This window comes from Gymnogyps californianus, chromosome 7 (assembly GCF_018139145.2).
Source record: "Gymnogyps californianus isolate 813 chromosome 7, ASM1813914v2, whole genome shotgun sequence".
NCBI lineage: Eukaryota > Metazoa > Chordata > Aves > Accipitriformes > Cathartidae > Gymnogyps > Gymnogyps californianus.
The window spans coordinates 44,211,209-44,225,916 of record NC_059477.1 but is presented as its reverse complement, the minus strand read 5'-3'; the positions used below and the strand labels follow the sequence as shown (position 1 = coordinate 44,225,916).

Sequence of the window (14,708 nt, the reverse complement as noted above, 5' to 3'; positions counted from 1 at the left end):
AGCCTCATTTCATCCTTTACATTAGGCATATGCCAAATGTTATGACAGAGTTTTACCTTTGTAGAAGAAGGACCAAATATTAGAGAAAATGTAGACAGCACTGGAAAGATTAAGATATAGCTCAGACATAGCTAACTCTAGAATACTGCATATGACCTTCATCATTATAGTACACCTCCACCCCCCCACTCCCAAATAATAAAGGAAAAAACCCTCATAAGAAAACCTAAAGGAGTTAAAAATTTTGAAGTATTTTGAGTAATGGTATTGATTATACTTACTGATGTTAATACAAGTCTATGTAACAGGTAAATGAAATTTGACAACTTGATACTAGAACTAACTGCAGATAAACCACTCATGTACGAATCTGTTCTGGTTTGCTTAGCTTTGAAGTACCTTTAGGCAAGCAAATGCAAGGATGCAGATTGGCTTTTGTTCTTTTCTTCTGCCAAAAACCTAAGCAGGACTTTGGAGCATCGTCGTATTCTCTTTCTTATTCCCATCCTTCAAAAATTTCCCCATCTTTATTTTAACATAATACTAAAATCAATAATGTATATCACTGCTTTGAAAAGAGGCTTTGTAAAAATGACATTCTATTCTTACAAAGCTTTATTGGTTTTACGCTTGCGGGAATGAAAATGTACTTTTTTCACAATATCAAGGAAGATTTTACTTCAGACACACAGGATGCTAGCCTGCTGATCAAGGTGTCTCTTCTTTGGGTCACATTCCAAAGCAGAACTGTTATATGAGACCTACTTTGTCATGTCAACTCTCAGGTGCCTTGTTTACCTGGAACGCAGTTTACCTTTGCCATTGATGTAGCCGGCAGATTTGGATTTAGCCTGGTTTATTAGCTTAGGTTCACTGCTGCACAAACACAGCTCTTCTGCCTCCAGAGAATCTGTTTGAGAAACAGTTTAGCTTTCATGTGACATGACGACTAAACTCTTAGGTCCTGTTGGACCTCAGCGTGGAGCCATTCAGGTGCCTTTGTGGCACACTTCAGGAACTGGGATGGTTTCAGCACTTGTGGACCTGAGCTGGCTGCTGATACTTGGTTGCATTGCAGGTTCCAGTAAGACTGACCAGCTGGTGTGTGACACCATGCAATTAGCAATCAGACTAGGTAGCGTGAGTTCTGAGACCTACAGTACTGGGGAAATCATAGAGTGGCTTTGATGGCAGCCAGACCTCATTGGGTAGAACCAGTCCGGTTGAATTGAGGTAGCTTTTAAAAGATGATGTGCTTGAGTGTCTTTGTATCTTGCTCCCCAGTGTGTCCTCTATGAATATGTATCACCTGGCTTGTCAGTCTTGGTTACAGACAACATTGGAGAGCTGATGAATTTTTTTTTTTTTTTTTTTAAATATTTTGTGCCATTCTGAGGGGGTGGTTCTGATTGCTTCCAACATTGCTTACAAACCAACAGGGAGAACATGGAATATTTTTGTGAACAAGCTCCTTAAACAGCAAACTCAAACGTATGAGAAGACTGCGGCTCATCTTAGCTTTCATCCAGCTGTACACTAGTTTGTTCAGGATTTTGCAGTGGGCAGAAAATAACATATTTTAGTCTCAACACGTTTGTCTGGAGAAAAGAAATTCTTTGAAACCTATTTATGAGTTTAGATCTTTTCCATACAGCTTATCATCATGCTGTGGCTATTAAGCCACAACAGAATTTGAAGTGTTGCACTTCTTGTTTTTAATGGGACAGCCAAGACATGGGTATTCTTTTACACTGGATTGTGCATAAGTACTTGTATATTGCAACTAGTTGGGGCAGGGTCGGAGGGTGAAGATGGTTAGGAATAAACAGGTTTTGGTTTTAGCTGTGGATGTCCAGAAACATTCTTTGGATTCGTATTTTTAAGAACTTCCCTTTAAAAAATCGTGCTTTCTTTGAAGGAGAGTATGTGTCAAACTGCCAGAAATGCAGATGTCCAAGAAGTCTCCAACCTCTCTGGAGCATGTGTTGCTGGCTCTGTATGTTTTCCTTTTCAGTTGTGTGGAAATACTGTAAAACGTTGATCCAGAAACACTGTGGAGTGATAACTCCTTGTGAGAGTGCAACTACTTTTAGTGTATAACTGTTTCACTGATGAGTATTACATGTTTAAAAAAAAATAAAAATCAAATTCACAGAAAGAAGTGATTTCTGAAGAAATTGACACTGATACACATTCAGCTGAAGTAGTTCCTTTAGGCTGAGAAACAAAATAGAAGAGGAAAAAAATTATCAATTTGAAACAGCCCCCTCCAGCAGTAATGTTATTTGAATGCTTTTTCAGAAAACTGCAAATCCAACGTAAGGATAACACAGTTTCGTATGCTTAACCTATGCTAACATGGCAATTTATTGTCTCTCCAGTCCTTGGCCATTCCTCTGAACAGTTGCAATTTTGTGGATGGCCTTTAGAATGAAAGACTATGCTGAAGAGTTTAGAAACTGCAAAATACAGTGACTAAAGTTTTCTTGTGTAGATGACTAAGGGACCTGATCAGATGATGTCTTTGGCATGTATAAAATATAATTCAGAGTCTTCATTCAGACAGGATTGCAGAGTCCAAAGGGAAATTTGCTGAAGGAATATGAGATTATGATAAAGTTCTTAAAAAAAAAAAAAAAAAAAAAAAAAAAAAAAAAATTCCTTTAAATTCATGTCTAAAACATATTTAGAAGTTCTTTGAACAGAAGTTATTAAATGAAATATATTGGTTAGTGATGTAACCATATACTTTTTTTTTGTTCTGATGCTGTTTCCAAAATCTTAGTAAATGGAATATATACAGTACCAACAAGCATAATATACTAGTTCACACTACTATCCTGAAGGCCTTGCAATAAAAAGGGGGTTGCTCATGCAGCTCCTCTCTTTGTATTTAAAATAGAAAAGAGTGACAGTGAATGAGAGGGAAAAAATACATACTTTCTTTATAGTATTGCTTCCTTTAATGCATGTAAGTATAATATATCGAAAGCTCTTGCAGATATTTCTTCATGGATTGGCAGTACAAAATTCTACTGAATTCATTCAAGCTTTAATTTTTCATCATCTGTCTTTTGGTATTTCACCTTTTCAAGTGTTTTGTAACTGAGTAGGTAGTAAAATATGTATGCTGAAAGCTCCACAGAGAATAGAATGTGTTCCCACCTACTACTTTTTTGTTGCTGATTCAGGCTATCCAAATTTTGAAGTGCTGGGTTACTCCTCCATTGAGGTAGAACCAAAGAAGCAAATGGTAAATCAGTTATTGACCATTTAAGAAAGAAAAATACAGCACATACAGAAAAAAGCTAATATTCTAGCAGTTATACATAAATGTCATTGCTGTTGCTATAAAATAATTTCAAGAGCATATTAAACTTTATGTACAGATCTACTTCAACTTTTGTTTCACTTTAGTTTTAGAATTGATTTGAAGATGTGTGGATTTTCAGATTACTTTAAGTACAGTATTCTGTTTGCTGAAGTCTGATTTTAAGCAGCTAATGGTAATCAAGAGGAAGCTATAAGTAACTTTTTAAACATGAAAATAAGTAAGCAATAAAAATAAGGAGACATTATCTGTGATTCAAAAGCATTGTAACATACTGATTGAAAGAATAAAACAGTTTTTTTCAAACTCTCTTACACTACAGTCACATATGCAGCTTCCTATAAACACCTTGTTTCTCATTCACAGTCACATAATCTCTCCATAGCATCTATTGCAACTTCTTACCCAAATAATACCACTAAAGCAGGTTTGCTGCAGAAGCACAATGGATTAACCACATTTTAGTTGTGGTTCTTCCTTATGTGACTATCTAGAAATCAGGTATATTCAACCAGATATATTAAACTCAGATTCACTTGAGAGGTGTAAATGTTTCTAGTTTCAAATTTTTAGGTATTTTATTTTACAGTAAGATTTTAGCTTTGTTGGTGGGTGAATGAGAGGCTGTGATTGGAGAAGTGATGGGATTCTTGCTTACCTGTGCATGAGTGCTGCAAAGAGAAGTTCTACAGCTTTTCCCTTTGAGAAGTCTGCTGGTATCACCTGCCCAGCTGGTGGAGGGAACGGAGAACGCGCCTGTAGGGGCTTTTGCTCCCCATGTTCTCATGCATGTGAACACAGAGGGGGTGATGTGTGATTTTGTCCAGCTTTCACCAGGCAGGAAAGCTGACTAAGTATTTTAAACAGAGCCACGTGGAAAACCAGCATTTTTGACTCAGAACATCATTTCTTTCCTGAACTAGATATGGACTGAGATCTATATTCATTTCTCCCTGTTATGAACTAGGACAAGAGTTTCCAATTTTTTTTTTTCTTGTCTTGCTACCATTCTGCAGTAGAATAATGTATCTGCATGAAGGAAAGTCTGGGGAGGAAAAGAAAAAGGGGGGGGTGTGTGAATTGTGGGAGCCTCTGGAATCAGAAGGGCTTTTGCAACTCAGAGAAGTTGGCTGGGGCAAGGATGAGGTCAGGTGTTATGGAGGAAGGTGGTGGCAAGGCGGCAAGAAGAGAAGGAGCAGGAAAGGAGCCAGTTCTGAACTGAAATGCTGCTTTGTCCTGAGTATCCACTGAGAGGCCAGAAGACAGTGAGGATAGCAGGAGGATGAGAGAAAACTGACTTGTCTCAGGGGCTTCTGGCAGCCAGAGACTTCTTCTGATCCTTTTTCCTTCATTGATGGTTGGCCAGAGACACCTGGCTACCACTTCATCAGCCTTTCCCTGATGGCTTTTCCTCTAGTTTAAGCAGTAACTCCATTTCTCTCAAAACCATGTATTTCTATTTTATCTGAAGTTGGAAGCAATGTTTTTGTGAAGCCCTCAGACAGTTTCAGAGCCTCTTTAATTGGATAGATTTTGAAAAAGCACTCTTTTTTCGTAATTAATTTCTGAAATTCTTTTTCTTGAAAGACACACTTTCACTCTTTCATCTTCCTGCCTGTAAGAAAGTGTATTTTTCTTTCTCCTGCTCATCTTCCCCCCTTCACCTCCTGGGAAATAGGGATGGGAAAGAAAAGGAGAAAAAGGGAAAGAAGAAAACGGACTTCATTTTTTTCACTTTCATTTAACTGTGATTTGAAACGGAATACTTTTTTTAATGAAAATTGGTTACATTTGAACGCGTTGTTCTTTAGAAAAACACAGTTTTGAAAAAAGCTTTTAGGTTCACCATTCTGTAGTTAAAAATTTCCGTATGAAGGCATTTGATAAAGCTATTGAACAGATTCAAAATACTTACAAGCTTTAATTTTTCCTGCAGATTAAAAAAACAGAGCAAGTTTCAAAAATTAACAAAGAGCAAATGCTGCTGAAACAGCATCGGCAAGTGTGGTGGCAAGAGCATAAAAGACTGAGTGAGAACAGGTAAGAGATGAGGAATTTTAATTAGCCATTATTAAAGAAATACTTCAGTAGACAGAGATTCTGGTATGGCATACTTGATTCAAGGGACATTAAGAGGAAAAGATTAAAATACCTGAACTGAAGGTAGTTTTTTGTGCAGGGCATGGAAGTGTGTGATTTACACTGAAAGGGTCTGTAGACATGAAGAGAACACATAAAGGGAGGGGAGAATAGAGTGGATGTTGTTCTGCATGTACCTCTCCATGATGATCTCATAGCTGTTCAGTTGACCTATCAACATCTGAAGAGCATGTATTTGTAGGAGTATCAGAAGTTTTCAGATACTTTTTAATTCCTTCAAAGGCTGCCTCAAGATGTGCGTATTGAGTTCACACTTAAAAGAGGGAACATTAATATTGTTCTTGTCTATTAGCTTGTGTATTGTATATACAGCAGATCAATGAGAGCATTTTTTGCTCAGAGGAGGGTGGCTTCCATACCACCTTCATGTCCAAGTCCTGCACTTCATACCTTTCCAGGCAAAGAATCCTCCTTTTTACTTAATTGTTAGAGTATTTGAGGCTTATCATTATTGAAAACTTAATGAATAAGAAATTAAAGCTTCTGTAAAACTCGTATTCATACCTTCCAGGCAAAAAGCAGAAGCAGAAATAAAGACTTTTCTTGATGAAGAAAGCCATAAGCACAACTTTTTTTTGGATATGAGGGACTTCGGTAAGAATTTTTTATTCATTTCTTGACTATTTCTTATAATCAATATTACCTTGATTATTTGTTTGAGTTTTTAAATCCCTGTCTTAACAGGTTTAGATTTAGAAAGCACAGTGCTGTGTAATATTTTGTGTGTTTGAGAAAGCTTTATGTTTCATTTGGATATAGAGCGTAAATTATCAAAGGAGCGGGATACATACCAAACAAATACTGTAGTTCCTATCTGGCAACTAAAAGAGAATTTGAAATTCAGGCTGTCTGAAATGCAGTGTTACCTCTCAGAAGAATCTTGTCTGGAATCTAAGATCAATCCAGTTGAGATGTTACAGCAGGTTGGTATTTTAACTTTATTTTTACAATTTATTATCACCGTATTTTTAGCGTTTTCATTTATTTTTATGGAATACTTTGAGAATATAACTCACATTCAGAGTATCCTGTAACCTCTGTACTTGCTGTAGTGTAAATCTGCTTCACTAAAATCTGTAAAAGCATAGCAGTGCAGATCTGGAAATCAGGCTCTTTGTCTCTAAATAAGAGCTTTCATATTATAACAAGATAAAGAAGTAACAGTAACATATTTCATGAAATAGATCAAATTTGTGAAGAAGCAACAGAAGGCAATTCTGGAATTCCTTATCCTTGAAAGTCTGGCTTTGGAAAGAGAGCTTGAAGACTATAAAACAAAAGTAAGCTTTTCCTTACAAGTTTAATTAGCAATTTTTTGAGAGAGAAAATATAATGCAGAGTAGTCTGCTGAGTAGCATTTTTTCATCACAGGCATTAGCACATTCTTTTGAAGAGAAAAATGGACTTTTCCTTGAAGTTCCTTCAGCACTACTGTCTTTGGAATGCCCCTACCCTGATTTGAAGACCTTGGTTATCAATGAATACCGAAAGCTTGCAAGTGGGTACTGGTCTAAGCTTCAAGAGATTGATCAACAGTTAAAAGTTTTATATAGGTAATGACATCTGTTTCTGGATTTCTTTTGTTGGGTATAAAATAAATAACTATCATGTGTTTTGTAATCTATAGATCCTGCAGTTGCGTTTACCATTAGAGTTGGTTCTGTCTTACGCAGAACAGAGAATAGTTGACGCACTGCCCAGCTCTCTGGGGTTAAATAGTTGGTAACTGTTTGCACAGCTGAGAGAATTGAGGCAGTCCTTTCAAAAGCTCTCATCTGAAATGATAAGTGAAATATTTTGTGGATTAAAGAACCAACAATCTGGTGTGCATCAAATGTACTCTTCACATGCTTTTGTATGAATAGAAATGATTCTTTCTGTATGGTAATTACACTATCAAATTTATGCCAGAAAAGTACAGTCTTTCTGAGGGAGATCTAGAATGTACTTGTCTACAAAGCAGATAAATAGGTCCAATCTTTTCACAAATCTTGGATCACTGCAGTAATTCTCATCACAAAGAACTGTAAAAAATGTAAGTAGCTGTGATTCAGAATAACTGAAAGGAGGAGAGATTTTTCTGTAAATGAAAAAGTTTATAGAAAGAGCATAATATTCATAATGATCTAGAAATGTAACATACCTATATAGTAATAGTATAAAGCTTAGCTTTTCTGCTGAGGCTAACTTGAGTCCAGGAGATATGGAGTTGCAGATATTGGACCAGCCTTGACTTGTTTTTGCCATCTACTGATATTCCTCTGGCTTAGAATGGCATCAGGTTTTAAGAAGACTGATAATAGGAAGGTCAGTGGAATTGCTTGAAGCCTGGGCAGAAGAAACTGGGGAGAGCAGGAAAGTCCCTAAGTTTCTTTGGTAAAACAATCATATGCTGCTTCTAAATCTCCCTCTTTTTCTATATACACCTACAGTGCAGCACTTCACTCTTCTGCCACTGCTGCTGAATTAGTTTGGGGGTGCTGAAACAGGTTTAAGATGTTGGATCCCTTAGAAAGTGATGTTATAATCCACTTATCTTTTGTATAAATTGTACAGATATTCTGTAGGTTCTTCTTCTGTTACCTGAAACCTATATATTATTACTGTAATGTCCTAGCTATTATAACATGATATTTATTAAAAAGTGTTCTGATCTTTCCCATATTTATAGCATTTATTAAGCAGCAAGCGGCAAATTTACAGCAGTTCCTTTGCTGCTGTCTCTGATACTTTGTTACAGTTGCTCTTATGGAAGAAGTTTTAACAACCTCTATGAGAAAACCTGTGACAAATACTAAATTATTAAATATGTACAAAGTCTTTCTAGTGGTTTTAATTAAAATTGTGTTAAAGTTTATGATCAACACAATTTTGGTGCACATTTGTAAATTTAAATCCCTTGATCCACACAGCATGTGTGCTACTGAATAATAGACAAACATCAATGTAGACAACAGAATCTATGAAAATTGTTGAAAAATCTGCCATGGTATTTTCATTGATCATATGCCAGGTTTGAATTTAGGTCTTGAGCTAGCTAATTTTGCACTGATAATTAAGTAACATCAAGACTTAAAGATAAAATACCTGTCGTGGTTTAACCCAAGCCAGCAACTAAGCACCACACAGCCGCTTCCCCCTCCTGTCTCCCAGTGGGGTGGGGAGGAGGATCGGAAAAAAAAAAAGGTAAAACTCATGGGTTGAGATAAGAGCAGTTTAATAACTAAAGTAAAATAAAATATAATACTAACTAATAATAATATAACAATAATATTTGTAATGGAAAGGAATGTAACAAAAAAAAAAAAAAGAACTAAAACTCAAGAAAAGACAAGTGATGCACAATGCAGTTGCTCACCACCCGCTGACCAATGCCCGAGCAGCGATCCACCCCTCCCGGCCAACTCCCCCCAGTTTATATACTGGGCATGACGTTCCATGGTATGGAATACCCCTTTGGCTAGTTGGGGTCAGCTGCCCTGGCTATGCTCCCTCCCAGCTTCTTGTGCCCCTGCTTGCTGGCAGAGCATGGGAAACTGAAAATCCTTGACTTAGTTGTTGCTAAGTAGCGCTTATCCTAAAACATCAGAGTGTTATCAACATCATTCTCACACTCAATCCAAAACACAGCACTGTACCAGCTACTAAGAAGAGAGTTAACTCTGTCCCAGCCGAAACCAAGACAACACCCTATTTGTAAGGGAAAGAAATTCAGTTGTAGGCATGACAACATATGCGGTGGTACTTTGAAGGAATTAAGTTATGATATCTAGGTGGGGGAAAAGAAATGGATGTAGCTGGAAGAAATGCTGGTGGTAGTGGCAGTGGCAGCAATCTGCTGGTGAGATGTAAGGGAAGGTTGCGTAGGACAATTTACCCAATTTGGATCAGTGTATTGCCAGTATTGTTAGCTGGGAATGTATGAAATCATAAATGAACCATCAGCAATTATCCTAGATATTTAAAGCTAAATCTTGGTCTTTTTTTGTTTGCCTTCTGGTCTCCAAATCTTTAATGTATTGCTTTAATGTATTCTATGATTATATCCACAACAACGTTAAAAATGTGTTTTCAATAAAAAAAGCAAGACTTTGTTCTTGTAGAATTGCTTACTTCCAAGATCTGGGTTTTATAAAAGACACAACACTCTTTGTCACTTCTTACATTTATATTGGCTAATTTGCATGAAAATATTTTATGAGTTTGCAAAGATACAGACTTGTGATTTAAATGTTCTGTAATTCATCAAGCTAACTTTGATCCAACTAACACAGATAATACTGTCAAAAATTGAGTGACAGATTTTTGATCTTGGTATGTATCCACTGTACTCTACTGAATAATATAGCCTTAATGAAGCCTTTGCAGTTATTGTCATTGCTCTATACCCAAAGATACCAAACATTCTCCTGCAATACATTTTTTCTCATTTTTGTAATTTGAGAAGTTGCTTAGTAGAACAATATGATTATATGATAACATGATAACTTAGTCACTTAATCTGAGGATTACTTCTCTGTCATTATTCCTCTCTCATCATATGCTTGAATGTACAGTAAAGAAACCTTGAGTCAATACTAGTCTTCTGGTGTTACACATCTCATTGTTTAACTGTTCAGACTGTCTGGAACAGAAAATTTGGAAAATGTGCATAGAATTTCAAAAAAGAAAAATCAGAAAATCAAAATAAGATAATATTCTGGTCTGCTATATTCTTTGTGTGCTTTTCAGTCTTACTAGAATGCACATTACAGTGTTTATTGCTTTTAGAAACTGAAGAAGAATTTGGTTTTTTTCAAGCATAATGTATGATCATAATGTTTTATAATCTAAATTCACTTCTCTTACTGCTGCTAAACCACAAATTTTTGAGTTTGGGAAATATCCAAGTCCTGAGTTATCCCACAAATTGTGGACGTGGAACTGATGTGTGTGTTATAGCTGATGATTCTCTAAGCACTACTACATTTTTGCCACAATTTCCAAGGATGTCTGAATTACTTAAATAACTGAAGGATGAATGGAGTATTGCATATTCAGCACTGTATCCTCTGCAGCACCCTTTCAAATGAATGGGATATTAGGACTAAGTCAAGTAAATTTAGTTCCTCTTTTCAGGCCTATTACCAGGATGTTTCTGGTACAACAGTCGGCAATGACATAATTAATAGTCAGGGAGATTAACATCTCGCTTGGTGGTATTGTTGCAGTCTGTGTGCCTGCAGATTCAACAAGACAGCAGTGCATCAAGTATACATTGCTATTGCAAAGGATATGTGGGGATTATAGGGCGGAGAGGGTAGCTTCCCTTCTGAGTTGTTTATATTCTTTAGAATGTGTAAAGCCAGGGATTAATGCTGGGTAAATCTGTTTCAAAGGAAGCAGCTGCCTCAGGGTTGTTGAATATAAGACAATTGCTGTGTTTCAGTTCTGAAACAAAATAAAGATTGTACTGTTTTCTAGTAAAATGATACATACAAGAAAAGCAAGCACTACATTTAAAATTTGGGTCATGCATTCAGCCTTGTAAAAGTTCGTCAATATCTTGCCACTGAAGAAGCCTGATATTAGCTTAAATATTAATGTAAAATGTGTTGGCACTTTTCAAACTTGTTTTAGATGAGATCTTCCTTTCTGGAATTTTACAAAAGTTTAAGTGAGGTGACATCTTGAATTCAATCAGGCAGGATATTTTTAAATTCTCTGTGCATCTAATGGTTATGAATACACTGGGCTGGATCATGCTGCTTTTTTTTTTTGGTTTTGGCTATTCCTCTATGAACAGCTGACAAAATCTCAGCACAGCTGACAAATTTTGGCACAGCTGACAAACCAAGGCATTGGCAGTCACTTTGTCCCTACTTACAATAAACTACTTGTAGCTCTAGCTATAGTTGATTGCTCCTCAGAGTATCTTCCACAAACCTTAATTTCTCCATCTTGTTCCTGAGTAGTGTAGAGATTCATTGTTAGCTGGCCATTAGAGGAATATACAAGTCAGAGGGAACCTTGAGAGATATGTGAGATATAGGAGGCAGAAATTGATGCAGCAGCTGGAGCATCTGCCCTTGTGTGCTGGAGGCAGAGGAGATCACCAGACTGGCCTTCGGACCACAGAATCTGTGGTTTTCCCTGCTCTCAAGTTCATGGTGTAATGTTTCCTGACCAAGATGTATCTTACTCTGCCTTACTCTTCTTGTAGATAGAAGACCTGTATTTGTTCACAAACCTGTGGTCAGAAATATCTAAGGTAGATCGTTAAGAAAGAGAATCTCAGCTCTTAGAACTGTCTCATTACTGTCACTAAAATAACGTGTTCAAACAGCACCATACCGAGGTGTATCAGGACTCACAGAAGAGGATTACTGATTTCTTTCAGACATTACAAGAGGCAGTTCAAAATCCAACCCATAAACTAGTAAACACTCTCTTAGGATGGCTGGTACTCCCTCTGAGTAAAGGCTAGCATGGTTTTATGGTGGTTCTTCTAATAAACAAATAAATAAAATATTGGGGCTGGAAAGACAAGAATGCTAGGTGTTATCTTAAGAAAAAAATAGTTTTGTAGTCAGTTTAGCATCAGTAGGAGCAGTTGCAGTGAAAGATTTAAATCGTAGCAAAGAATAATTAATTTGTTCATTAAAGTTATTCTTCAGAAAGCCTATACCTCAGAATACCAAATTATGACACAGATTCTAAAATTAATAAATGAACTGATTTCATAGAAAAGCTCCCTCTAGAGAAAAGGGAGGAGTTTAAAACATTAATTTCTGAGGATCAGTTGCAAGATGTTTTTCTTAGAGGCAGTAGATGTTGCAGAAATAGCACATCTTTCCAGTACCACCTCTGTGTCAAAGCTCTGGGACTCTTGTCTTTGGAGAACTGTCTGCTGTTCAAGACCTGCAGCTTTAGGGCTATAAGGTATTACTGCAACCGCTCCCTTTTTGAAGGAGTCCTTAGCCCCATTTCACTTTCTGGAGGACTATTTCTTCTTTAGACTTAGCGTATGACGAAAACTCAGCTCAGACATCTATGTTCATTGTCTGTCATGGGAAATTTAAGCAATCACCTATAAAGAAACACTTTCATTGCTAGTCTGCTTTTGCTAATGTAATTTCACTTTTTATGTTGTCTCCAACATTTGCTTGGTAGTTGTCAGTCACTGCAAATAAACTTTTTACAGGAGCTAGATCTTTTTTCTCCCCTGTTTCGAAGCCACCTCCATTTCTTTTCATGATGGCTGGATTTAATAGCAAACAGCTGGGTCCTAGAAATAGTTTGTCAGGTATTTCACACAGTTTATAAGAAGAGAAAGGAAAATAGGTAGAAAGTATGAATAATATCTATCTCATGTAAGCTTGTAGAGGGAAAGCTGTCTCCTTCCACAACTTTATTAGTTTTAGCCTAATGAGTCTCCAAGTCAGGATTATTACTATAGTATTCCTAGTCCTAAATCTGTATCTGCACAAGTGGTGGGGAGCTTTTCTGTGTGAGCTTGTGCTGCTGTACTGTAATACAGCCCCACACAGCAAGTGTTTGAAGTCTTGTGTAAACGGGGAAGTCAATGGGCTGCAAGATAAGGTATGACTTAGTGATACTTTATATACCCCGTTGGCTGGTTGGCATTCTTGTCATGAGAAGTTAGGTTGCTGCTGAATTCTGGTTTTTATTGGCTGTGTTTTGTGAATTACTCTAGAGCTGTCAACAAATGCAGATTGTGAACCTTTCTCTTCCGTGGAACAGCAAGGACTAAAGCATCAGTGTATGCTCTTTGTCCTGTGACGTGATACTGCTACCTGTGGGCACTTCAGTCTTTTTTTAAAGTTAATTTTCTATGTGTCACTTTCATTTTACTCCACTCATAAACAGATAAGCTACTCAAAAGCACTACCACAAAGGGCCAGCTAAGAGTTAGTGCTTCATATTTTCCCGCAAAAAACCCTTTCCTGACTGGAATTTCTCTGTATACAACACAAACGTTATTACTGCAGAGCTCTCGGTTTTGATGTGTTTGTAGCACTAATGACCATCAGAATGTTATTGGAGTTTATTGAAGGAGGTAGGATGTGTTTCTCCTTACCTGGCCATCTTCATTGTGATGCTGTCTGCATTAAAGACAAGAGTAACTTTTAACACTTATTCAAAGAAAAACAAAATACAGAAAAAGTACACGTAGAGTGCAAGAAACAAGGTGTTCATTACTAGGGAATAGTAATTTCAATGTTTCCTCATATTTAGTTTCATTAAGTTGTCACCATTCTGATCCTGGAATAATGATTCTGTGCTGAAAATGTTACAGTAAACTAAGAATCATTTTTATTTCATGAAAGTCAGAGGATGAAGAATTGAAGCAGGGAGGAAAGAACCTCTGATCGCTAGCTGTCTCCAGAAAGATGAGTGAAGGTTAAATCCCTCTCAAGACCATAAGGGTAAAAATAAAGCCCATTAGTCTGCCTGAAGAAAACTGTAAAATAAATGCCTTTAGGCAGGTGAAGATAAGTGGACCTCTGTCCAAATTTGAGCCAACTTCATGGCAAAGCATGCAACAGCAGGAAGTGCCAGTAGAGAGAAAAAAAGGTGAAATGCATGTCATCAAGAGATTGGGTTCCCTTGCCTGACAGGATATTACTTCAAAAACAGTTTGTTGAAATGGGATATTGTGTCTTTGCTTTCTTGAGATATGACTGTAGGTGAAGCTTTCCTTTTCTTAAAACTAACAGGTCTAGGGATATTTTCTTGTTTCCTCTTTCAGTGTCCCAGAATATTGTACAATGGTGATAATACACTGTGGTTTTACTGTACAATGTTTTTTAAAGAAAAGTTGTGTTAAACTGGATTACATACAATTTTTTTTAATACTTATGTTCACTGTGCTCTCTTCAGAGATAATGCTAGATCGTATCATAAAATCTAGTTTAATATTAATTACATACGAGCATCTCATAAAAAATCCTCTTTTTTAAATACCTGGTATTTCTGCCTGCGTAAGGATAAAGTTGTTCTAACATCTTACTGAATGCAGTGCTGTTAAATACCAAGACACCACTGCTGGCTCAGGAAGTCCGAGAGCTGCAAACAGTTGGAGGCTGGAGGAATTTGGTGGGGGGTAGAGTCATATGATTGCCGTCTTTTAATTTTCCCTAGGCTTTTAGTCAGTTTTGAAAACAGGTCACTGGGATAGAGAGACCTTTTGGTCTGAGTCAGTGTTGCTTCTCGT

The 14,708-nt window shown here is 36.9% G+C and overlaps 1 protein-coding gene across 3 annotated transcripts in view; it reads left to right on the top strand.

The window, feature by feature from the left end:
- The window catches only part of CCDC148 (coiled-coil domain containing 148), an 81,795-nt gene that overhangs the window by 26,242 nt on the left and 40,845 nt on the right, over nucleotides 1-14,708 (top strand). For all 3 annotated transcript variants that reach the window (XM_050900204.1, XM_050900206.1, XM_050900205.1), the window contains exons 4-8: nucleotides 5,268-5,371; nucleotides 6,003-6,085; nucleotides 6,251-6,414; nucleotides 6,676-6,771; nucleotides 6,863-7,044. In XM_050900204.1, the coding sequence (XP_050756161.1) occupies nucleotides 5,268-5,371; nucleotides 6,003-6,085; nucleotides 6,251-6,414; nucleotides 6,676-6,771; nucleotides 6,863-7,044 (629 nt within the window). The remainder of the gene's footprint in view (nucleotides 1-5,267; nucleotides 5,372-6,002; nucleotides 6,086-6,250; nucleotides 6,415-6,675; nucleotides 6,772-6,862; nucleotides 7,045-14,708) is intronic.